We start from the raw sequence: 24482 nt of genomic DNA on the forward strand, positions 1-24482 counted from the left end.
ACTAGAAACTTCCGAAAATCCTAGATATGTCGTAAAGTCCAGGAAACATGTATGGAGCTGCTGAGACTGGCCCCTGGCCTCCTGTCATTTTGCAAAGTGGCCCCTTAGCAAAGCATGTTAAGTATCCCTGATCTAAGGGGTTTATCAGAGTTGTTATGCAACACACATCAGATAAATGTTGGTATTTTGCAGTATTTTGTTACTTAGCACCGTACCCCACTCATTAAGCTCATAGGTGAGAATGAGGCTTTGGGCATGGGTGAGAGAAGCGTCCTCCCCCTGGTCCTTCAAGAAATCTCTAAGGTCCACAGTGGAAAGTACACAGCCATTAGCAGAGTAGCGGATAAACACAGCATCCAGCTCTGGTCTTCTTAACAGCTCCCTGCAGAACACTTCGATCTCCCCGTGGTCCAGACGGCCGTCAGCTGACTGGTCACATTTCTGTCAGACAGACAAAGTCAGACAATCTCTTATATTTTTGAAGCTGCTCTCCAAGCAACACATAGTTAATGAAGGTCTCTCATTATTCAAGTCCAATGAATTTATAAATCACTTTGAATTATAAAGTGAAATCTCAGATATGGAGCCAGCGGCTTTGTATGTGCGTGCTACCTGGAAGAGGCTGCGGGCATACTGGTCACTCAGGTCAATGTTGATCATCTGCAGCAGTGTCTGGACTTCATCATAGGTCATCTTATCATCATGATTCTGGTCGGCCCGACTCAGATAAGCATGGATCCAGGTGACACACAAACATAGTCAAGGAGACAGCAAGAGCAGAAAACGTGCAGTGTTTGACAAACACAAAGTTTGCTGGTGTTTTTTTTTTTTTTAAACATTTCAATCAATAAAAAAAGTGGAAGATGACAAAACAACCTACATCAGTTTTCATTATATACTTGATACAATGATGGCATTTTGGTTTGGGACTTTCAAAAGTTCATGAAGGGGGCTACTGGGGCCTGCAACCAAAACTCCAAATGTCTTAGGTGCTATTTTGGAGGCAACTGGACTTGATTAAGTCTTAAGTCTTTTAAATAGAGGCGAAACATCTTCAAGAACCTTAAGCAAGTCCACTTGCTAATGATATAGCACTTACTGTATAATCACAATGACCTGGATGACTGAGAACCTTCACAAACTTATTCCAAATGTATATCAAGTCTGTGGTTTTACAATTATAAAATTCAACATGAACAAAAAATAGGATATTGGTCTAGTTTCTCCTTCTGGGTCATGTTTTCCACCCTCTCCTGCAGAGTTCGGATGCCACGGGTCCAATGCTGAGCTTCCTCCTGGCTTTGGCAGAGGAGATCCAGGCTCTTGCGGGGCCCTTTGAAGACCACCGTCAAACACCGCTGCTCAGGTACCGAGCCGACCATCTGCCGCAACGTCTCCGACTGGCAACCCTCACGAACACACTCCACCTCCATGACAGAAACTGAGGATGTGGGAGGAGAACAGAGAGACATGGGTGGAAGAGGAAGAGATAAAGTAAAGAGCAAGTTTTGCCTGACGAATTATCCATCCTCATATTAACTCTAAGATGAACTTACACTGACCAGCCAAAACGTTAAAACCACTGATAGATATTATAGGTGGCACTAAGGAATGTTCTACTGGGAAACCTCAGGTCTTGGCATTCATGTCTATGCCACTTGACAAGTTCTACCCACTCAAAAACCTGTGTAGACCAAGAACCCTCCTCATTTCAGAACTAATTCCTGATTGCCCCCCAGCAGTGTGCCATGCCGCACTGCAAAAATGGTTCAGGTATTGACCAAGGAATGTGACCAAGAGCTCAAGGCGTTGACATGGCCTCCAAATTCTCCATATCCCAATATAATGGAGTATCTGTTGGATGTCCCAGTACCTCAGAGGTGCCTCTGATCCACCATGAGGCCTCCTTGGATCAGACTTAGCTCTGACCTGTCAAGGCATGGACACTCTGGGGGTGTCCTGTGGTTGGCAGAGAATCCTTTGAGTCCTGTGGATTGCGAGGTAGGGTACTCACATATCCTGTGAATTCTCAGTCAGAATGGGATCTGGGTAATTTAAAGGCCAGATCAAACACCTTGAGCTCTTTGTCATGTTCCTCAGTCCATTCTTGAGCAGATTTTCGAGGTATGGTATGGCGCATTAGTCTGCTGGGGGGGGCACTGCCATTGGAAAGTGTTGAAACCATGTTTGGGTGGGTAGTACGTCCACATGAATGCTTGGAGCAGAACACTGCATTTTGATGAGATGATCAATGTTATTCACTGTCCCTAGTTTTAATATTTTTGCTGATCAGTGTATGAGTGTTTTGTTTATTCATTGAGTTATTGCTAAGTTTTTCTGAGTTATTGTTTCACATCAATCCTTAATCTCTGTTATCCTTATGAAAATATCTGTGAGCTTAGACAGAAAACATTGGACAGTGAAAAGGAGACCACAACAACAAAAAGGGTAATTAAGACTTCTGTCTCTTGTGAGTGTCCTAGAGAGGACACAAATGTACCACAGATGTGGAGGGCTAAAAGAGCAGGTGGAGAGAATGCAGGTTCTGTGGTCAGGACTATGCATGGATAGAGTTCATGATGATTTCCTAAATGAGGTAGTGGCTGGTTAGGAGAGGTCAGGTCAGATAACAGACACATTTCCGTTCTCACCCCTGAGTTCCCCAAAATATGAGCCAAAAAACCCTTTCAGTTGCACTTGTCATAGACTGTCTAAGTCTCTAAACTCTGTTATATGCATGAACAGCATTAGTCCAAAATATGGTTCCTCATCTGTGGTAGCAGAGAAAACACTGACGCATGTCATTCCAAAATCTTCTATAAGGGTTCAGCTGGGTTGAGATCTGTTGAACAGCCATAGCATATGATGTACTGAATTTTTATACTGATCATAGCGTTAAGGGAGCCCCCGAGTTCAGTGTGTAACACCTATCCCCAGACAGAGCATTGATATTGGACTGTTTTTAAAGACCCTGGAATACAGATTTTGACAAACTTGCAACTAAAAAATTGAAGCACGAACAAAAGTGCTGTGCTTAAATTTTTGTTTAGTATAGTTCCTATCCAGCATAACCCAACCCTTACATCACTAAAGAACAAACAATAAAGAGAAAAGAGAACCTGTAGTCTTTTGTTCAGCTTTTTCAACTGCAGTGCATCTCCACGGAATAAATGCATTACACAGTCATCTCTGTGGCTTTGATCGTTCTATTCTTTACATCCACTTACACACTCACACTCACATTTTGTAACAAATTCATAATCTAATAAATTATGAATGTAATAAATGTAATAAATGTAATGTAATGAATTCACCATCTACTCACGGTTTCAATTGCTCATCCTCTGCATTATCAGATAACAGTACTTTATTATTGTTAGTAAAAGCAATATTATATATATAAATTTTGCTGTGTGGCACATGTACAGTCTACATCAGTGACACTCAACCATTTTCTGATTTACAATGAAACAAGTGATTGACACTGGGAATTGTTTCTGTACTTTTTATATACATAAGGTGCCAGATTGCATAAAACAGCATGAAAATCGAGCTTGTTGATAAAAAAAAGTGTCAGTGGAGGATCCCCTGCACCCTGACAGAGGTCCTATGACCTAACATCTTAGAATTGTCCTAAAATCCAAGAAACATCCTAAAATCCTAGAAATCTCTCAAAATTCTAGAAATGTCCTCAACTCATTGAAATGTCCTGAAATCTGTGAAATGATGATCCAGAATGCAGCAGCACGTCTGGTCTTCAACCAGCCCAAAAGAGCACATGTCACCCCGCTGCTAATTTCTCTTCACTGGCTTCCAGTGGCAGCCAGAATCAAATTCAAAGCACTTATCTTGGCTTACAAAACAATCACAAGAACTGCTCCAGCCTACCTGGAATCCCTGATGCAGGTCTACTCTCCTTCTCGCCCACTACGCTCTGCATGCGAAAGACGCCTGGTGCTTCCAGCCCAGCACGGCTCTAAATCTCTAGCTAGACTCTTCTCTTCTGTTGTTCCCAAATGGTGGAACAAACTTCCAAACTCTGTGCGTTCTGCTGAGTCCCTTTCTACTTTTAAGAGACAATTGAAAACTCATTTGTTCCGAGAACACCTAGGCACTTAACCTGACTCTTCTCCTCTTTGCCCTTTGGGGTAAATTAAGTCAGAAGGTCCAAAACCCAGCACCTATTGATTATCTAGCACTGACAAAGTTGTGTGATGTTGTATGTTGACTGTCATCGTAAGTAGTGATACTGAGATTGTTGAATCTCAGATGGTCGCTACTGGTTATTACTTTGGTTTCAAAAAAGAAAAAAAAAAGGGGGGGGGGGGCTGTGCGGCACTTCTTCTGCCACTAGACGGCAATACCTGTGACCAATCACATCTGAAGCACTTTTTGCACTTACTAAGGGTTTTTTTTTCCTTAAGTCTAAATTCTTGCTTGTGTTGTACGTCGCTTTGGATAAAAGCATCTGCTAAATGAAATTGTAGAATTGTAGAATTGTAGAAATGTTCTAAAATCATAGAAATGTCATAAAATACCAGAAACATGCTAAAATCCTAGAAATGACCTGAAATCCCAAAAAGTGCTTAATTCCTAGAAATATCCTAAAATCCTAGAAATGCCCTAAAATCCTTGAAACATGATAAAATCCTCGAAATATCCTAATATCGTAGAAGTGTCCTAAAATCCTGAAATGTCATAAAATCCTAGAAATGTACCAAAGTCCTAGAAAAATGCTGAAATCCTATAAATGATCCAAAATCCTAGAAACATGTACATGGCTGCTTGGATTGGCCCCTGGCCCCCTGTCATTTTGCAAAAGTGGCTCCCAAGCAAAGCAAGTTGAGTATCCGTGGGCTACATTTGAAAACCAACTAGCTCTCTCTTTAATGCTATCATTCTGTACCCAGCTCTCTATGTAGTGTGTATTTAAGATGATCATTTTGAGCCACTTAAACAAAGATTTAAATTGTCGGTGCAGATTGGTATTGACACACACACTCACATCTGAGCAATATACAAGAAAAAGACAATAATATCTGGCCTCTGCTCATTTATTCACTTTCGTTTGACTAATCTTGCCTGTTAAGTCCACAGACTTTCTACTTTTCCTTGGTATTTATGCAGTGCTAATATTTGTCACACTACTCTAAACTACATTTGCTGTGTTAAAGATGGATTTCAGTTTGTCTTTTTTGCTGCATGTCAACAGAAAATGATGGTTGCAGGGAATGCGGTTTGGGCAAGAACAGGCTCCAAGTCATGTCGGCTTTTCTTGTAATCTGGGTAGCCCTTGTGCTGAAAAAACAGTTTGTACTGTATTTCTGCAGGACACTGAATGTGTATGGAGACAGTGCCAACACTGGCTTGGCAACTAATAACACTCAGCACAGCACTGCACTGTTGATTATAATTCCTACTAAATTTAGACACAAACGACTTCAATGGAGAGGTAAGCTGTGTGACGCGCACACACACGCATGCGCGCGCGCACACACACACTTTTATAAATCAAGGTTTCACCAAGTGTTTCCCTCATAAACAGAGCTGTTTGTGTGTTATTTTCACCCTGTTTGTTCATCGGCACACACTGACGCTCATTTCAATATGACTGTGCCCACATGTTTACCTTCACAATGACATCACGCCTCTACAAACCAAATTAAACATCACAACTGACCAAATGTCAGCTGGTGTTTGCAGATCTCTATTTGGCTATGCTTTCAACAGAAACTACACACAGAGACTGACAGCAAAGCTCTGTGCTCTGTGTGTAACCTGACAATAAACAGACAACAGCGAGAGGGGGATTCTGCTCAAAATATGTCAAATGCTGTTCCTTACAAAGATACTGAGAAAGTTTATGTACACTATGATCTCTAATGGTCTCTACAACACAAAATAGTGAAACCAGCATACTGCTTTTTGCTCCCTAAAAACTTTTATCATGTATCATCTCATTTTCTATTAATTTGGCAGTACATCCAACCAGTCTCACTACTGTAGACCACATGTACAGTAGCCAAACCAGCTCAGGATCTCCATATCCAGCATCTTCACCTGCAAAATCGTCTGAGAGCATCCACCTGAACAGCTGATGCAACAACTGGTTTGCACAAATGAAGAATATCTGAACAAACCGTCAGAAACCGTCTTAAGGAATTAATCTGCTCATCATCCTCACCAGGGTTTTGTACTGACAGCATTTTGTCATTGTAACTGATGGATTGCCAAATTCACAGAAACAAAAATGGAATGGTAGTGAAATGAAAATTCCATTTATGAGCTAAAAGCTCTGGTGGACATTCCTGCAGTCAGCAAGGCAATAGCATGCTACGTTAAAACTTGGGACATCTGTGGCATTGTGTGGTGTGTTCAATCTGAGCCATTAACCCCTTTGAAACCTGGATCAAATTCAGTTTTCTTGTGCTGCCTTTTGACGCCTTTTACAAGCTATTTGACCCTTTGAAACTTGCCCAAATTGGTTTGATTTCTTTCGATAAAACAGAAACGGAAAGGCAATGGCCAACCTGACAAGAAATGTACCACGAATTGCAAGAAATAAGTATATTGTGACCAGAAAAGCACTTAAAAAAGAAGGGGGGATTAGAAAATTATCCAAAAATTAGAGGAAAATGTCCCCAAAACAATATTTATAATGATAATAATTCTATATTTAGTATGTTACAGAAAAAATATAATAAAATATATCAATAAACAGGTTTTTTTACATTTTACTTTTTTTTTGCATATTTTCAGATAATTTTCTTGTCAGTGTTTTACAAATGTTTTGCTCATTTTTGGGCAATGTCTTTTTGCTCTTTTAAGTAGCTTTTTATGTTTTCAAAGAAATCAAACCAATTTGCTCAGGTTTCTGACGGTTGATTGTGAATTTTGTATATAGATATAGATATAGATATAGATACTTAAAGCTAAACCTGTGAAAAATGGAGCAAAAAAATAAACGACCCTACACCCTTGACAAGTCTGTCAGATTATTTAAGTGATTAGAAAGAAAACAAAACAAAATGTATTTCCCAGAGATTTTTGCCATTGTTGGCAAAAAAACTGAACTGCTCTAAACTCATGTCCACATGAAGGCTGTAAACTGGGATTTGGGGAATTACACTTAACCTAATATCAAAGAGCCACAAGACAGAACGTTGACAGCTACTGCACCAGACCACCCAGTTAGAGCAAACATATCTGAAGTGAAATGACTGGGATAAATTACTGGGGGCAGCTGACAAGCTTCTACTTTCTCCTATCCATGTGTCAGGGCCAGTTAACCATTTAAAACCTGGAGCAGCCTCACTTTTCTTGTGCTGTTTTCACGTCTTTCACAAGTATTCAAATATTTGAACCCTGAGCAAATTGGCAAAAAAGGGTAAGAGACAATAAGCAGCTTAGTAAGAAATGTTCCACAAATTGCAAGAAAATAGTAGATTTAGAAAACCATTAACTATATAAAAAGCTAGGGAAAATGTCTAGGGAAAAAAAACAAAAAAAAAAAAAAAAAAAAGCCAAGAAAACTATATTTATAATCATCATAATTACATGTTATACATGTTATGTATGATTTCTTCTGTGCTGCTCATTGCCTTCCTCCTGTGTTTTTTTTCTTTTTTTTTTTAGGAATTGAGCCACTTTTTTAGTTTTCAAAAAGTGAAATCTATTGGTGTTTTCAGAAGCAGCTACTGATCAGAGAGGAGTATGCTATGGATTACAGATGATTCAGCTGACATGAAGAACTAGCACATCAGAATTTTACGTCAGTTTCAGTCATAATCCAGGGTGTCATGAAAGCACGAGGTGCATGACACACACACACACGCACGCACACACGCACGCACGCACACACACACACACGCACGCACACACGCACGCACGCACGCACACACACACACACACACACACACACACACCAATCTGCACACCAAACACACATACTGTGCCACATCACAAGCAAATCTGGTCTTGTGGCAATGAAAGGCCTTGTCCTGTATTTTGGAGGCTAACCTAGTGCTTGTGTCGGATGGTAACTATATAGCACCAAACCACAGCACCCAGAGCCAACTCCCACCGCCATATAATGTCCTATAATCTCACTCTTTGAACTACAACAGGATGGGCAGCCATCTGCGGCTAGAAATAGCTGAGCTCTATAATCAAGGCGCCGTGTGTGACCCTCAGATAGAGGAACGGTAGCTGTGTGAGGGAGTCTATGTCTGCACTGAGCAGTAAGTAGCATTTAAAATTAACAAAAATAGATACTGTATACCCATGTTTCACCTCACACGCCCAGTCAGAGCGCTGAGCTCCTCTGGCAGAGGAAAGGCCCGCTTGTTACCGTTAACCTCTGGGTGGGGTCGGGGAGGTTTGCTTCAATATTCCTGTGGATGTGATTCAGGAGGTCATGACCTTAACAAGGCCTGATACATGCTGTGTTTATGTTTCTTGTGATGATTCAGCTTTTGTTTTGTGACATGGCATGTAGCTCATAGCTTGAAATGGCTTCCATTAAATCATTATGTACATTTTTATGTGACTTTCGAGCAACATGTGGTCTGGATTCTGACCAGTCTACAAGTTACTGTGGGATGTTAACATGTGGAGTACAAGCAGCAGCGGTTCTAGACTGCTTTGATTGGGGGGGCAGTAAGACATGTTGTTTGGGTAATATGAGTTCTTTACTACTGTTTGCTGAATGTCATCCAGATCATCCAGAGAATGTCATCCTTTTTTAAGGGTTTGAGGACATTTGGGGCTTGGACCTGATCTCAGTAGGGAGACCCTCCAATGGAACCTTTTCTGATAAACAAGCTCAATTTTGTGTTTTTTTATGCACTATGGCACTGATACTCAATTTAGAGCCCACCGGCAAAATCTGGCCCCCGACAGGGTGCCAGTTGGCCCCTCCAGCCACTTTCTAATTCACCATCAAAATAAAGTAATTCATGCTGGGATTGTTTTTGTACGTTTAGTATATATACGGTGCCAGAGTGCATAAAACAGCATCAAAATAGAGCTTGTTTATCAATAAAAGTGCGAGTGGAGGATCCCCTGCACCCCCTCGACAGAGGTCCTAGCCAAATGTCCTAAAAACCTAGAAATGTCCTAAAACCCTGAAACATCCTACAATCCTACAAATTCCCCCAAATCCTTGATACGTCCAAAAATACTAGAAATGTCACAAAATCCTAGAAATGTCCTAAAATCCTAGAAGCATCCTAAAATACCAGCAACTTCCTGAAATTCTTGTGGCGTCCTAAAATCCTAAAAATGTCTCAAAATGCTTGACCCGTACAAAAATCCTAGAAATATTCTAAAATACTAGAAATGTCCTAAAATCCTAGAAACATGCTTAAGTTCAAGAAACATCCCAAATCTTAGAAATGTCCTAAAATCCTACAAACATGAATGGGGATCTGTGACTGGCCCCAGGCATCCTGTCATTTTGAAAAGTGGCTCCTAGGCAAAGCCAGTTGAATATCTCTGCCTTAGTGACCATAACCACTCATTGAGAATGACTTGGGGCTAAAGATGCTTATGTTTGGCATTAGTGGGACAGGCGGAGCATTTGTCCATGCCTAGAACCAGCCACCTCAAAGGAGGGAAAATATGTAGATTGCAGGTCTTTGCAACTGAACTATGACAATATCCTCACTCTTTAATGTTACTGAACAAGCCAATTTGGGATTTGGCAAGCCTACTTATTAGCATAGCATACCCAGTTATCAAGCTAACTTGCTAACCCTGGTTAGTAGCTCATAAGGGTTTAAGCACTGAAGTAGCACACTGATGATGTCAGAGGGCCATGATTGGTTGATTGTATGTTGGTCCAGGATCGCAATGTGAGATGTTGATCCAGGAACATGTCCTGCTTGTCTAAATCATGTCATGTACTGCCTTGTACGCTGCACGTCGTCCTACTGTTGTGATTGTATGCTATTGAAATCACTGTGCCTCAACAAATTTATACTGACTTATATGATAGAACACACACAGACACACACACAGACACACACACACACACACACACACACACACACACACACACATATACACACGCACACACACTTACAGGACTGCTGCTCCTTGGCCCGGCTGGAGGTTTTGTGGGACTGACACCAGACAGTGACACCGTCTTCAAGCAGCTTTAGAGTTCGTCGCTTCTGCCAGCGAGGCGATCGCACCTTTACATATGATAAAAGAATCATTGATTTTACTCTATTATTAATTACTAGTAACAAGTACCAACTAGTAGCAGTTTACAATTAGGAACAAGCTTACCTTTACCATGCTGGAGCCCTGCAGCATCTGCTTCACATCTTCATCATCCTCCACTCCTAGAAAGCAAACAGACAAAAAGATGGTTAAAAAAGACACATATGAGGTCATGAAAACTGGACTTGGATGGCAGTCTATGCACAGTATAATAAGTACGTAGCACTGAAAGAAGGCAGAGGGTGAAAAGAGAAAGAGGGAGGATGAAAAGAAAAAACAGAAGAGTAGAGCATGTCAGGATTAGAAGTTAGGGTATATTTATATATATACATCTGTTGGACCACAGCAGCTCATGTGGGAGCTCTGTAATCCTGATATTTTGGGGCTGAACCAGCAGATGGGTGGGGTTAGAAATGAGAAGGTATGGATAAAGACATGAAGCAAGACAGAAGGACTTGACATTGCGAAGGAAAAAGTCAAGAGAAGATGAGGAGTGAGAGAAAGACAAAGGTCGTATGGTGATGAGACGGGACAGTGGAAAGGAAATTCCCTTATGAAAGCCATATTCTTAAGACACCTTTTTTAGCCTATGTCATGCCTATGTTAGCCTATGCCTATGAGGAGAGCAGTGAAAGGCAACATTAAAAAAAAATTCAGGCAATGTTGGCTTAAAACTTTATCTCCTACATACAAGATATTATCTACTGTGTGATTAGGCTATCACAAGAGTGAGAAAATAATGGAGAATGAAGTACTTAGTGCATAATAGAAAGGGCTTTGAAAGTCGAGCCAACTGCAGCATAAACTAAAGCTGTTATCTTTTCTGTAAATGGATTACAAAAGTCCACTGTAAAACATGGCCGAATCCCTGTGACATCACACGACAACAAAAGTCACTTCCTGCTACTGTTATTATATTGTGGAAATATGTATCTAATTGTTGTCATGTGTTGATTGATCATTGATTATTCTATTTAGAAAAGTAATGGCGCTTTTATTTTGAAGGCCAGATTTGAGTCTCATTAGGCTGCTCTTGCAGCACCACAAATCAAGCTTTAAGCATGGACTCTTCAATGCTGTTTTTAACGTTTTATGCTGGTTGCAACATACTTTAATTCATGGCAACAGTCATAAAGAGATCTTTGAAGAGTATTCCCTCTTTTGTAAATTCAGCAAACTTGTTTATTTCTGTTGTCATTTTCTGTCGTAACTTTAAGATATAAAGATATAGCGTTAAACACAGTGGTCCGACCTATCTGACGTTTCTGTGGTGCTTATTTTATGAACTGTGTTGCTTTTCTAACATCTTCGATAAACCAAATCTACTGGCATGGAAGCTAAGCAATGTCCTGCTGTGTACGGGGCTGCAGGTAAACAAATTTTAGCTATCTAAAAAGTACACAATATTTGAATATTTTCTCCTCCTTCCACAAGCAGCAGCTCAGTCTGGTGTTTTTGAGACTTCATGAGCTTCATGAGCTTTTGAGCTTCATATCCCCGTCGGTGAGGGCTGTCTGACAGCAAGGTAAAACACTGAAAATATTCTAAATATAGCATATACATAAACTGATTCAGATTTTTATAGGTGGCTTAAAACTAATCAGTGAAGTCAGAGTTTGCTCAATGACATTTGATTATATGTACAGCATTTTTTTACCCTGAAGTTTTAGTAAATAAACATTGTGGTCTCTATCCCTTCAAAACATCCAGCTGCCCAAATCCTGCTTTTGTTATTGCAGATATGCATGAGTTACATTTCATTTCATGTTATGTTAAAGCAAGACACAATCAAGGATGTGGGGGCGTATTCACAGATCTACATTTACATGAAAGAATAGTGGATAGAGAACAAACAAAAAAACTCTGAGTTGACATTTCCCTTGAAATCTTTTTTAGAAAAACATGTTTAGAAAAACATCCACATGTTGCAACAGCAGATCTCTGAAATGACAAGCTGCAGTGACCTTTGTCTGTTTGAATGAATCCAGCTGCAGTTAAAACTTCCTCTGTTAACCCATATACTGACTGTTGACGTTTAGTGTCTTCACCAGCATGAGTCAGAGCTGGGATTATGAGTGCAGTGGCTGTCTTGGATGGGATTATCAGAAGGGTGGTGTTGCACGGAAATGCAGAACTGTGTTGGTAGGAGTGACTGCAGAGTACATTACACAAAAGCTCTTATGATGAATGCAGTCTTCACCAATGACAAAAGCAGTTTTCAACAGTGAATCAGTATAAAGAAAATATTTTAAAAAATAATGTTTTTCATATTCTTTACAATATTTTTTGGACATTCATCCTTTTGAAACCTGAGCAAATTGGCCTGGTTTCTTTCCAAAACCTGGTATATGAGGGTAACGAGCAACAGCAGAAGAAATTACCCAAAAATTAGTAAAATAGTAAAATGCACAAGAAAATCGCCTGAAAATTAGTAATAAATAAAATAAATAAATAAATGGTGAAAAAGGAAAATGACCTACAAAAACAACTTAAAAAATTATAATTCTTAAACACAATTTTAAGTTTGTAATTATCATAATTAGCTATAAATATAGTTTTCCCTAGCTTTTTTTCCTTTTTCCTAGATATTTTTCCCCAGCTTTTTAAAATTAAAATTAATTTCTTCTCATTCTTATTTCTTCTTGTTTCTTGTTTTTGATGTTGTATTTTGACTACCAAAACATAATCAGTTTATCCGTGAATCCAAGTGAATGTTTGTGCCAGATTTGAAGAAATTCCTTCACGGCATTCATCAGGTGTCACATTTACAAGAATGAGACGGATGCAAGGTCACATTGATCTTGACCTTTGACCACCAAAATGTAATCAGTTCATCTGTGAGTCAAGTGAACATTTGTGGTGAATTTGAAAAAAAAAATCCTCAAGGTGTTCTTGAGTTGCCACATTCCCAAGAATATGACAGATGAGGTCACAGTGACCTTGACCTTTGACCTATGATCACCAACATCCAAACAGTTTTTTGCTGATTCCAAGTGAACATTTGTGCAGAATTTGAAAAAAATACTTTTGGCATTCTTAAGATATTGCCTTCACAAGAGTGGGGCATAGGGACGGATGGACAGATGGACATATGGACAACCCTTAAACACAATACCTCTGCCCACAGCTATCACCAGCATCAAGGCAGCCTAAAAACACTCTCAGCTGCTCTGGGATAGTTTCCTTTATGTCCTGCAGCCCCACTTAAAGCTGAGCAATCTAATCAATGTCCATCCAGTGTTTGTAGTGACCAACAGAGTGAGGAATGTGACTTATCTTAAGTTTCCAGTGGCGAGGGGCTTAAAATTGGCTGTTAGAGGACTCCATGGCTTTGTTATCATTTGGCATGTGTACTGAGGGAAGCAATTATTCTGATGTTGTTGTGATTTCAAGCAAAATGACTATTTCCACTGCAAAAAGAAACCAATGAAAGAGCTGCGACGCTGCCTTTAAACCGTCCTTCCCACATAGTGCTGAGTCCTGCGCTGAGTAAGCAGGACTCAGCAACTCAAACAGAAGTCTCACTGTGGTTTGGGAAGGGCTGGGTTACCACACTCACAAAGGCGTCTTGATACTAGGAAAACGCACACGTGCATGCAAACAAACACACACACACTCTCTCCCCTGTGTACAGCAGTGAGCTACTGTAGATGAGGGGAGCAGGGTTGTAGCTGTAAGACAAATTTAGAGGGTGAGCAGCTGTATGTTTGTGAGGAGGAAGTGTCATGTTTAGACACAGAAAAAGGGAAAGTTTAAGTGAGTGAACTTAAACCACAGGTACCTGCCACCACAGAACAAACAGTGTTTGAAACTGTGTGGTTTGACTTATGATACACACAGATGAATACACACATACACACCAAATAATTACTGCAAAGACTGCGCCACTGCTGTCTACATGTAGTGAGATTAACTTTATCAAGAGAGTTGAGATAAAGGCCAGACATACACACACACACACACACACACACACACACACACACACACGAACACACTCACTCACTCACTCACTCATACACATGCAAGCTATTGTGCTGCACTAATACACAAAAAAATCAGTAATATATGGTGCATGATTTTTCATGTGTATCCAGCTGCATTTTGGCCATTTAGCAAAAAGTATTAAATTTTTAAAACCTGAGCAAACTGGTTTGATTTCTTTCAAAACCACAGGAAAAAGTTAAACAATAACAAAAAAAAGTTTAAAAATAAGATAATTAAAAAAAACAACAAAAAAAAGAAATCAGTTTAGACAAAACAGGTAATAACAACTAATAACAATTTTGAATGAATAAATGAATTAATTAAACATTTCAGACGTGAAAAACAAACAAACAAAAAGTTCCAACAAATAAGCAGAATAAATCGAAAATCATGTTACAAAATAAATTCCATTTACAAGCACTTGCATGTCCGAAAAGTAGTAGGAAGTTTACACTTATCTAATCCTCGCCATTCGCCGCAAAAATCTTCATTTTATATAAATATATCACATATACAAATATATGCAATCATAATAATAACAAGAAGCATAAATAAATATATTTTAATTATTATTACCTTCTAATAGTTTCTCCCTTTCTCTCTCTTTTAAAACAAATTTTCAGGTAATTTTCTTGTAACCTTTTTAAAATTCCTTGCAATTTGTTTGACGTGTCTTACCAAGTTGCTCATTGCCTTTTTAGCTACGTAAGTTTAGCTACGCTTCTACGTTTAGAAGAAATAAGCAAGATGAAATACAATGAAACAACACTGCATGAAAAGTAAACATGATAATAGAATTAAATGTTGTAATTAAAAGCTGGTTTGAGTTTAAAACCCTGCAGTACATCATTTTTTATGAGCTAATATGTTTTGCACATGACATTTTGACCTGCTATCTGCCAATAGTATCTATAGCTGTAAAACATTGATGTAAAAAAATAAGTAATAGTAAGTGAAGTACTGAAGCAGAAAAGCTCAAAGTAGCAGTGGTAGCCTAATATACCAACTCGGTTCAAGTTCATATTTAGATTCGATTTAGATTTATTTTTTCCATATAGGTCATATAGGTATATACAACCACTAATATACTCATAACAGCATATAACAACATACAGATAGCAACATGTAGATGCACAGCAGCATACACAGTACATAATCTTCATTAGCCAAGTATAATGTAAGTGTGAGCTATTTTAAAACAGGTTGCACCGCAAATTAACTTTCACATAGAAATGAATTGGTAGTAAATATTTAGGCCTACACACCTGCAAGGGTTAACTGTTATAGCTGATGGGACCAAATGACAAAAGTCACCTTGCTGGAGTGTGTATGTCACCGTACAGCAGCTTCCAGCCATAAAGCTCTACAGAGGGTGAAACTGCCGAGCTCACAGCCAGGCTCACACACAGCCTCATCCCACACGCCATACTGCTTCTGAGCTCTTAAGCTCATCACCATGACACTGTCACTTCACTATACTTTTCATTTACGTACTTTTCCTGACAGTTTTACCTATTTCTGTATATTTTATCCCTGTATTTCGTGCTAAGCACAATCATATGTGTTGGATTCCCTTTGTTAAATGTCAGATTTTCTTTCCTAATATGTACAGTATTTCATGAGCATTTTTGGCAGCAGTCTGAGAATTTCATTGCCAATGACTGCTTCTCTGTAATTGTAATGCATGTGTTAATAAATGTCTTTAACTTAAAAAGTGAACATGACTAAAAAAGTATGCACCCAACTGCATTGAGGCAAAAACTGTCATCCATCATGCTGGTGCATACTACAAATTGCAAAAGCTGCAGTTCCTATAAACGTACAATCCCGAAAGAGCAGCAGAAAATAAGCATGTTTATAGCCTGTTCAGAAATAGTTTTGGTCTGTATAATTTATTTCCCCATTCATGACAAGTGCACGGGTGTCAAATTTTATATAACTCAAATCTTTATATTTTATTAAGGCACCCTTTGAAACCTGAGCAGGGTTGTTTTTTATGATGTCACATAAAAAAACATTATTTAACTTTTAGCACTTGTTTTGGGTCATTTTCTTGTGTGTTTTGTTTTTTCTTTTTCATTCTTTTTTTCTTATTTTCAGATAATTTTCTCTTAACTTTTTATTTATTTATGCTGGTTATAGGCCATGTGCTGTGAAGTTGCCAATGGCCTTCTCTCAGTGTTTTGAAAGAAATCAAACTCATTACCTCGGGCTCAAAGGGTTAAAATTATGCATAATTAAGGTCAGGCCCACTTTCAGTAGCGTTTTTCAATTCTGCTCACACATTTCATTGAGCGGAGTTCAAATGCTCTTGCCAATGTGCGCTACTTGTAAGCAGAAGTGTGGTAAATATGAAGGTTTTAGCAAAAATGCATGTGTTTGGGAAGCACTAAGTGTTTGGCTGGATAAATGAGAATTGAACTCTACTTCACAGGTTGTGTTAGAGTTTGTAAATTGAAGTATTGCTGTTGTGAAGCATGGACCCCAATGACTTCAATTCATTAAGAATGTTTGCTGTTTTTGGATTCTTCGTTCACCGTAGAGGCGTGCAAAGAAACTACATTTTCTTCATGAATTCAGCTTAACACAGGTGAGAAACTGCTATATAAATGTTCATTTTGTAAGTGAAGTGTTTCTTTAATTAACACTGTGTTGCTTAATATGTAGGCTAGTAATAATTAATTTTCCAGCCTTTATTCCAGCCCATTTATTCAACCCAGTTTTTGTGGAATCGGTTGATATAACTACACTAAGTAGGTGGTAGACACAGACAGCTCATGAGCACTATGAAGTGCCACACACAAACACACACACACACACACACACACACACACACACACACACACTCTCTAAAGGCCCTCTCAGTCAGACACAGCTCTGACAGATAATTAGTGCTCTGTCAGTGCTTTAATTAAGTGGCTGACACTAAAGTAAAGTCCTCTATGAAGGTCACCGGCTCAGGTAAAGAAGACATTTACATAATTGTTTTGCATGTTTTTGTCACTAAATTATATTAATGAAAAGAGAAACAATAAATAAAAAAAATAATAAACAAAAAATTGAGAGTAGATCTGCAAATATTGTTACTGATCCACTGTCAAAGCAGAAGCAGACAAAACTGCACAGTGAAAGTGCAACTGAAAGTGTTATAAACAGTTATTTTATAATGATAAGAAAAACTTGTCTGTTTCCACTTTAACCTATACTACATTGCTATACTACATTTCTGTATCTGTCCCTTTATATTTTCTTCAAGCCCATAATGCCATAGCTGTACTTTAAATCAACAGTTTGAAATTTGGCTGAAATGATCATATTTCCTTTTCTACAGTTAGAAGAAAAGTGTTTATCACTCTTCAAATCTTGTCAGTCTTGACTTTGTGAAACACAAAGAGGTTTGAAGCTTGTTAGCTACCTGAATCCTGCACCCACAGTGGACTACAAGACTTAAAAACAGTCTTTGATCCACAGATCACAGTAAACATGCAGAACTAGGCTAACCCATGAATGGAAGTCACAGTGAACAAACAAACACACCTGTGTGTGTGCAGCAGAGATAGATAAGAGCTCTGTGTAAACCCACACATGATAAGAATGAGTTAAATAATGAAAGATTTATCCTGAATAAACTTCCATGAAAGCTGCCAAATCCCCCCTCACAGTAGTTTAGTTGTTGTGATTCTTTTAAAACCTGCAGACTAATAAAAAATATAGATTCATGTATGGCAGGGCCACCACCGTCATCTGGCTTTGTTTGGGGGCCACTTTTACAAAATGACAGGAGGCCAGGCGTCAGTCGCAAGAGCCCTACACATTTAGGACGTCTCAGATTTTAAGACGTTTCTCAGATTTTAGGACATGTCTAGGATTTTAGGACATTTCAAGGTTTTTAGGACATTTCTAAATTATAGGACATGTCTACGATTTTAGGACATTGCTCAGATTTTAGGACGTTTCAGGGATTATAGGACGTTTCAGGGATTATAGGACGTTTCAGGGATTACAGGACATTTCTAGGACTGAAGGACATTTCCTGGATTTTAGGACGTTTCTCGAATTTTAGGATATCTTTCAGATTTTAGGACATTTCTAGGATTTTAGGATATTTCTAGGATTCTATAACATTTCTAAGATTTTAGGACATTTCTAAATTATAGGACATGTCTAGGATTTTAGGACATTGCTCAGATTTTAGGACATTTCAGGGATTATAGGACATTTCTAGGATTGTAGGACATTTCTAGGATTTTAGGATATTTCTTGGATTTTAGGCCATTTCTAAGATTTTAAGTAATTTCTAGGATTTTAGGCCATTTCTAAGATTTTAAGACATTTCTAGGATTTTAGGACATTCCTAGGATTTTAAACATTAGGGGCTTGGCTCGGACCTCTGTGTGAATGTTAACTGGATGTAAACATGTGTAAACAGTTGTAAACAAACATCTCAGTCACAGATGATCTGTAGTTAGATGCTACCTCTCAAAGTAAAAACCGTGTCAGACTATTAAGGGGCTTTCCTGTGACATTAAGAGGCTCAGAGGTGCTGCTGGTGTTGGTTTTGTCTCTGCAGGCAGTGAGGCCAAACTATGGAGGGTTTTGAGGCTAAATGACGCATGATGTGACAGCTATATCAAGGGATCACAGCCGCAAACACTTGCCTGAACACACAGCGTGGCCATCTGAACAGGACAGTAGACGTGGTTCATTTTTCTGCTATTTCTCAACAGGAATTAAACTTTTGCTCCAGGTTTTATTCCTGCTGGATGGTTAGTTCTTTTAAACACATGGAAAGAAGGCAATAAGAACCACAACAAGAAATAACCCAAAAATTACCTGAAATTAGGAAAAATAATAAGAAATCTAAATAATAATAACATTTTTTCTGTAACCTAATTTTCGTTCATTTTCTTGCCAGGTACTAATGCCTAATGCTGCTTTCACATGAAATCGGTAGACAGCAGACCAGCGATACCACCTGGACGACACAGGAAAAAATTAAAACATTTCCAATGGAACGGCAGGACAGCAAAATATAATACACATGATGATATGTTGCCATGGTGAATGTCAAAAAAATGTAATAAATGTATTAAATTAAATTATTGTGTATATTAATTTATGTTATTATTATAGCAATTTACATACATATTTTGCTGTCTACTGTCTGTCTGATTCCATGTGAATGCAGCAGAAGTTGCTGATTGCCAGTTTACTCGTGTTTCAAAAGTTTAAATGCTTGTGAAAGGTGTCTGAATGCAATGCAAGAAAACTGATGCTGATCCAGGCGTCAAATGGTTAAAAAAATGATTAACCTTTCTTTTCATTGAATACCTTTCACTTTGACTAATAGAATTACCAAACTGACTTATGCTCTCATCACTATAGTTCCCCTTTGTTGACCTGTGTGTTGTGCTACTTCTCTGCATTAACAAATGAAAGCAAATGCTTTCTTGTTCTGCTCTATTTAACCCCGGATTACAGCAGTGACACAACTGCAACAGTACTTACTGTACATAAATCAACTCAAAAACTTGTTGCTGCACTGTGTGGCCAAAGCACACGAAGAAGTGGACAGCAGTGGAAGCCCTGGCCAGCACCTGGAAACCTGGAAAGCTAAATATGTGCTCTGGTTGTGGAGAAAATGTGCCTAACCAGCTAGTAAATTTTGACTTTTTCCCATGTGGGATGCCCAAGTATAAAATCAGTCTCAACAAACACACAGCACTTCCTCCAGAGCACGAGCTGCACTGTGTGATGATACCAATATATTCCCATTAACGCAGCAAACAACACACTGAGCCTCTGAATGGAATAAAACACGGCTTCAATAATTCTACGTCAGTTAACATGGATGCTACTGAGTTTGCACATTTCTCATTTTTGTCATCCAAACTCTCCTGCAGCTGATTCATATAGCTGAGTGTCTGCAGATCAGTGAAATCAGCCTGGATCTGCACGCTCTGTCATCAGCAGGGTTCACACGTTCGACTGAGAGCTGCAGAAATTTGTGATTTTAAAAGTTTCTTAGAAAAGTTTCTCGAGAAAAAATAAATATATCCCTAAGAAGCAACAGGATGTGATGTGATGAAAGAGAATAACTGACCCTCATCAGGGTAAACTCTACGGGACTGTGCTTTATTTGTCAGAGTAGGGGGTGGCTGGGGTGTGACCTTTTTTTTTTTTAAAATATCATGACCCTCCCCAGAGCTACAATTTTCCTTGAGCTTCTCTTAATGACTGGGAGAAATGCATGACCCTCCCACTACTATAAATAACCGTATTTCATAGTTTTTGGCTGTGATTAATGGTGCGATTTTGGAATGTTTTAAGGAAACCTGGCTTACAAACCCACATGCAAGTTTTGGGGTATTTAATAGAAATACAAAATACAATAATTTAAGTCACACCCCAGCTCCCCACCTACTGTGATAAATAAAGTCTTTTCTTTTTCAAAATGTGAGGGGAAAAAGTCTTTGAACAACTTGGTAAGAAATATTCCACAAATTTCAAGTAAATTGGAAAAAATTGGAATTATTACAAGGAAATTATTTCATTTAGAAAATTATTTTTTAGAAAGCTAGGGAAAAATGTCTTGGGAGGAAAAGTGAAAAGCTAGGGGAAAACTATATTTATTATTATTGTAGTTACATATTTGGAATTAGTTTAAAGAATTATAATATTTTAAGCACTTCTCAATGTCGTATCTTTTTTTTTAAACCTGTCTTTTTTTTAAATTTAATTACTAATTTCCATATAATTTTCCCTTACTTTTAACTAATGCTAATTTCTGGTTATTTTTTTCTTTTCCTGTTCATTAAATTTTTCCAATGTTTTAGAAAGAAATCAAGACAATTTGTACAGTTTTCAAAGAGTTAAGTCATGTGTTAGTCATTTGTAAGGTCAAATATTTGTTAGTTTCAGCCAGATCTGCTGTTTATCAGTGACTTATTTTAAAATCACTTAAAAAAACATGTTTATAGACACATATGTGATGTTGTCTTTTTATCTGCTTTTCTTTTTTTTTTAATCTCTTTTTAATTATGTTTTATCTATTCAATTTCCATTTATTTATTTTTTTTGATTGTTTGTTTGGTCTGTTTCTTTGTATTATTTTTTATTGACATTATACATCCTGCATCATGCATTTTGTTGTCTGGTTTGTGTTTGTGTTCAATAGGACTGTTAAGCTTTCTGTTGTTGTATCACAGTCTATTTATCTCATTTCTTAATGCACTTTGTAAATTCTGTTTTTAAGGTGCTATATAGCCTAAATAAAGTTATTATCGTTATCATATTGTTATTAGCTTATCATGTCTGTCCTACAGTACTGCTGATTAAATATAGATTTTGGACAGAACCTGCAGAGCGTCATTCTGTATTGATGCTGTTTACATGAAGTCTTAATAACATGGCTAAGCTCGCTGTTAAATGTGTCACTATGAGGTGAATCTAGTTAATTATTAATAATTAATCATTCTGCTGAATGGAAATATTTGCTCGTTAATGTGGTGAGAGGAGAGTTAACGGTACTCCGGTCAGTTCCGGCTGCTGTAGATATCAGCATTACTGTGTCAGAGGGAGAAAGCCTGTAATCACTAAGTCGTACTTCCAGATTTGAGGAGCTGTGATCCAAACACTCACCCAGGTTCCTGAGAGGATCGATGGCCTTGGACTGGGACGTCCCGGCTCCGTTCTTCAGCGCCGGGGCTGCTTTTTTTCTGTTGCCCAACATCACGCCAAGACGCTGCGCTTTCTGTCGCTCTTCCTCCCTCCTCTGCTCCTCTGCTCCTCCGCCTGTCCTCTGGCCGCTCCGCCTCCTGTGTTGTCTCTCAGGCAGGAGATGAGCTCCTCAGTGGATCAGCAGCATGGAGCTCCTGCAGGAGCGCAGCAGCAGAGTGTTGGGTTCCTCGGCGCTCCGCAGGCTGCTCCTCATGCTTTTATCCCGGAGGAGGACAGCAGGAGTCTGGCCAAACCTTCTCCCTGCTGATGTCACTGAAACTGGATTCACTAACATAGAGCTGGATCAACAACACGAGCCTTAACGGACAACGGTTTCCGGCGGTGATTTTCAAATTAAAAGTCGCGGGTGCCACGTAAGGTTTAAATGTAAGTTATTGACGTAAACACAATTCAAACAGCTTTTCGCTATTTTCCGCAGAAGAACGTGAATCGGGGATACTCAGCTTGCTTGGCCACTTTTGCAGAATGACAGGAGCCCAGGTGCCAGTCACAGCAGCCCCATACATGTTAACAGGATTTTAGAATATTTCTAGGTTTTTAGGATCATTTTCCAGTTTTAGGACCTCATTAGAATATTAGGGTGTTTCTAGTACTTCAGGATGCCTCTAGGATTTTAGCACATTTCTAGGCTTTTGGGGACATTTCTAGGATTTTAGAACATTTCTTGGATTTTTGTAAGTATCAAGCATTTTGAGACATTTTTTTTTAGGATTTTAGAACACTACTCGAATTTCAGGACATTTCTAGGATTTTGTGACATTTCTAGGATTTTGGGGCATTTCTAGGATTTTAGGATGTTTATTAGGTTTTAAACATTAGGACATTATCTAGTACCTCTGTTGCGGGGTGTTTTATTCACTCTGGCAGCTTATGAATACTAAAAGCAGAGAAATAATTCTAGTTGAAAATCACGTTATTATTATTGTTAATTAGAAAACGTTTGGGGGACCACCTGGCACCCTGTGTCGGTGTCCAGATTTGGCCCACGGACCATAAATTGAGTATTACTCAAATGCTTAAGTATGAAAGGGTTATTATGACAGAATATTTTCCTGAGTATGTTTTCGCTAGCCTTTATCACCATGGTTTTGATCACATCTGTTTTGTTTGGTCAAAAACTTAGCAGTCAATTGAACTATCAATTATCATGCTTTGGCTTTGAAGGCAAAATTTCAACATTTCCGGCTTTTCTGTATTTCGTGTCTCTGGTAACTTGACGTCCAACAGAATTTAAACGGATTATAGAGCGAGGAGACGCTCATGTGTTCACCGTGAAACAGCGACCGTCACGTCGGTCCATTAAGCTCTAATTTGATCCAAATGTCAGTCTGAGTGATGGACTGACTGATCTGTGAAGAGATGATCCGCTCACACTGTCTGCTGGATTTGGGGCAAAAGGTGAAGAACAATGATTTCTGCACGGATGGGCCTGTGTTTCCCGGGTCGGTCTGAACATGACCTGCAGAGTCTCCACACTGACCTGATGGCCTGCTGGTCTCATCTGTTGTCTCATCTGATAAACTGCTTCCTCAGCCTAACTGGCAGTAGCCTACAGTGTTGCTAAGGTTGCTTTCAAATGCTATAGGGTACAGATTACTAGTTACCTTGTTCAAAATGTGATAAGTTCGCTGATAAGAAGTACTCGCTCCGTTGGCCCTAAGTGTGTGATAGTCAGCCTAAAGCCTGTGGCCCCCCAACCATTTTCTAATTAATAAAAAATAAAATGATTCACACTGGGAGCTGTCTTTGTACTTTTAGTATACATAAAGTGTGGGTGTGCATAAAACAGCATCAAAATAGAGCTTGTTGATCAAAGAAAGTGCCAGTGGAGGATCCCCCACAGCCCACAACAGAGGTCCTAGTAAAGTCCTTAACGTCCTTAAATCCTATAAAATGTTCTAAAATCCTAAAAACATCCAAAATCCTATATAAATCGCCTAAAATCTTAAAAATATCCAAAATCATATAAAATCGCCTAAAATCCTAAAAACATCCAAAATCCTATAAATGTCCTTAAATCCTATAAATGTCCCAAAATCCTGGAAAAGTCTCAAAAACCTAGAATATTCTAAAATCCTACAAACATCCTAATTTCAAAAATCGTCCTGATATCCTAGAAACATCTACAAATAATAGATGTCACAAACTCCTTAAATGTCCTACTATCCTACAGGTGTCCTAGAACGCTTGCCACATGTATAAGGCTGCTGTGACTGGCCCCTGGCCTCCTGTGTGGCCCCTAAGCAAAGTAATGTGAGTGTCCCTGCAGTAAGTAAAGAGCTCAGCTGATCTGATGTATTGGGTTGAGGTTTACTCGTCATCATATATCATATACTAACATGTTGTAATTACTCATCATTTAACACACGCCATCAACAGTATCAGCAGCTGTTACTGGCAGCATATACTGGCAGCAGAGGAAACGACAGGCCTTATGTTAACATTCTTAATATGTCCTGAGCAGTGGTGGAAGAAGTATTCAGATCTTTTACTTAAGTAAAACTACTAATACTACCATGTGAAAATAGTTA

At 38.8% G+C, this 24482-nt stretch overlaps 1 protein-coding gene across 1 annotated transcript in view; it reads right to left on the minus strand.

Annotated features, from left to right (window-relative positions):
- LOC121959153 (1-phosphatidylinositol 4,5-bisphosphate phosphodiesterase delta-3-A-like) overlaps positions 1 to 22238 on the minus strand; it is a 35941-nt gene extending 13703 nt beyond the window's left edge. The window contains exons 1-6 of the mRNA XM_042508351.2: positions 21853 to 22238; positions 10294 to 10349; positions 10085 to 10196; positions 1213 to 1441; positions 613 to 742; positions 216 to 441 (exon numbers count right to left, since the gene is read on the minus strand). Of these exons, the coding sequence (XP_042364285.2) occupies positions 216 to 441; positions 613 to 742; positions 1213 to 1441; positions 10085 to 10196; positions 10294 to 10349; positions 21853 to 21943 (844 nt within the window). The 5' untranslated portion in view covers positions 21944 to 22238. The remainder of the gene's footprint in view (positions 1 to 215; positions 442 to 612; positions 743 to 1212; positions 1442 to 10084; positions 10197 to 10293; positions 10350 to 21852) is intronic.
- Positions 22239 to 24482: the final 2244 nt, after the last annotated feature.

This window comes from Plectropomus leopardus, chromosome 19 (genome assembly GCF_026936395.1).
Source record: "Plectropomus leopardus strain MGB_pleo_1.0 chromosome 19, ASM2693639v1, whole genome shotgun sequence".
Taxonomy (NCBI): Eukaryota; Metazoa; Chordata; class Actinopteri; order Perciformes; family Serranidae; genus Plectropomus; species Plectropomus leopardus.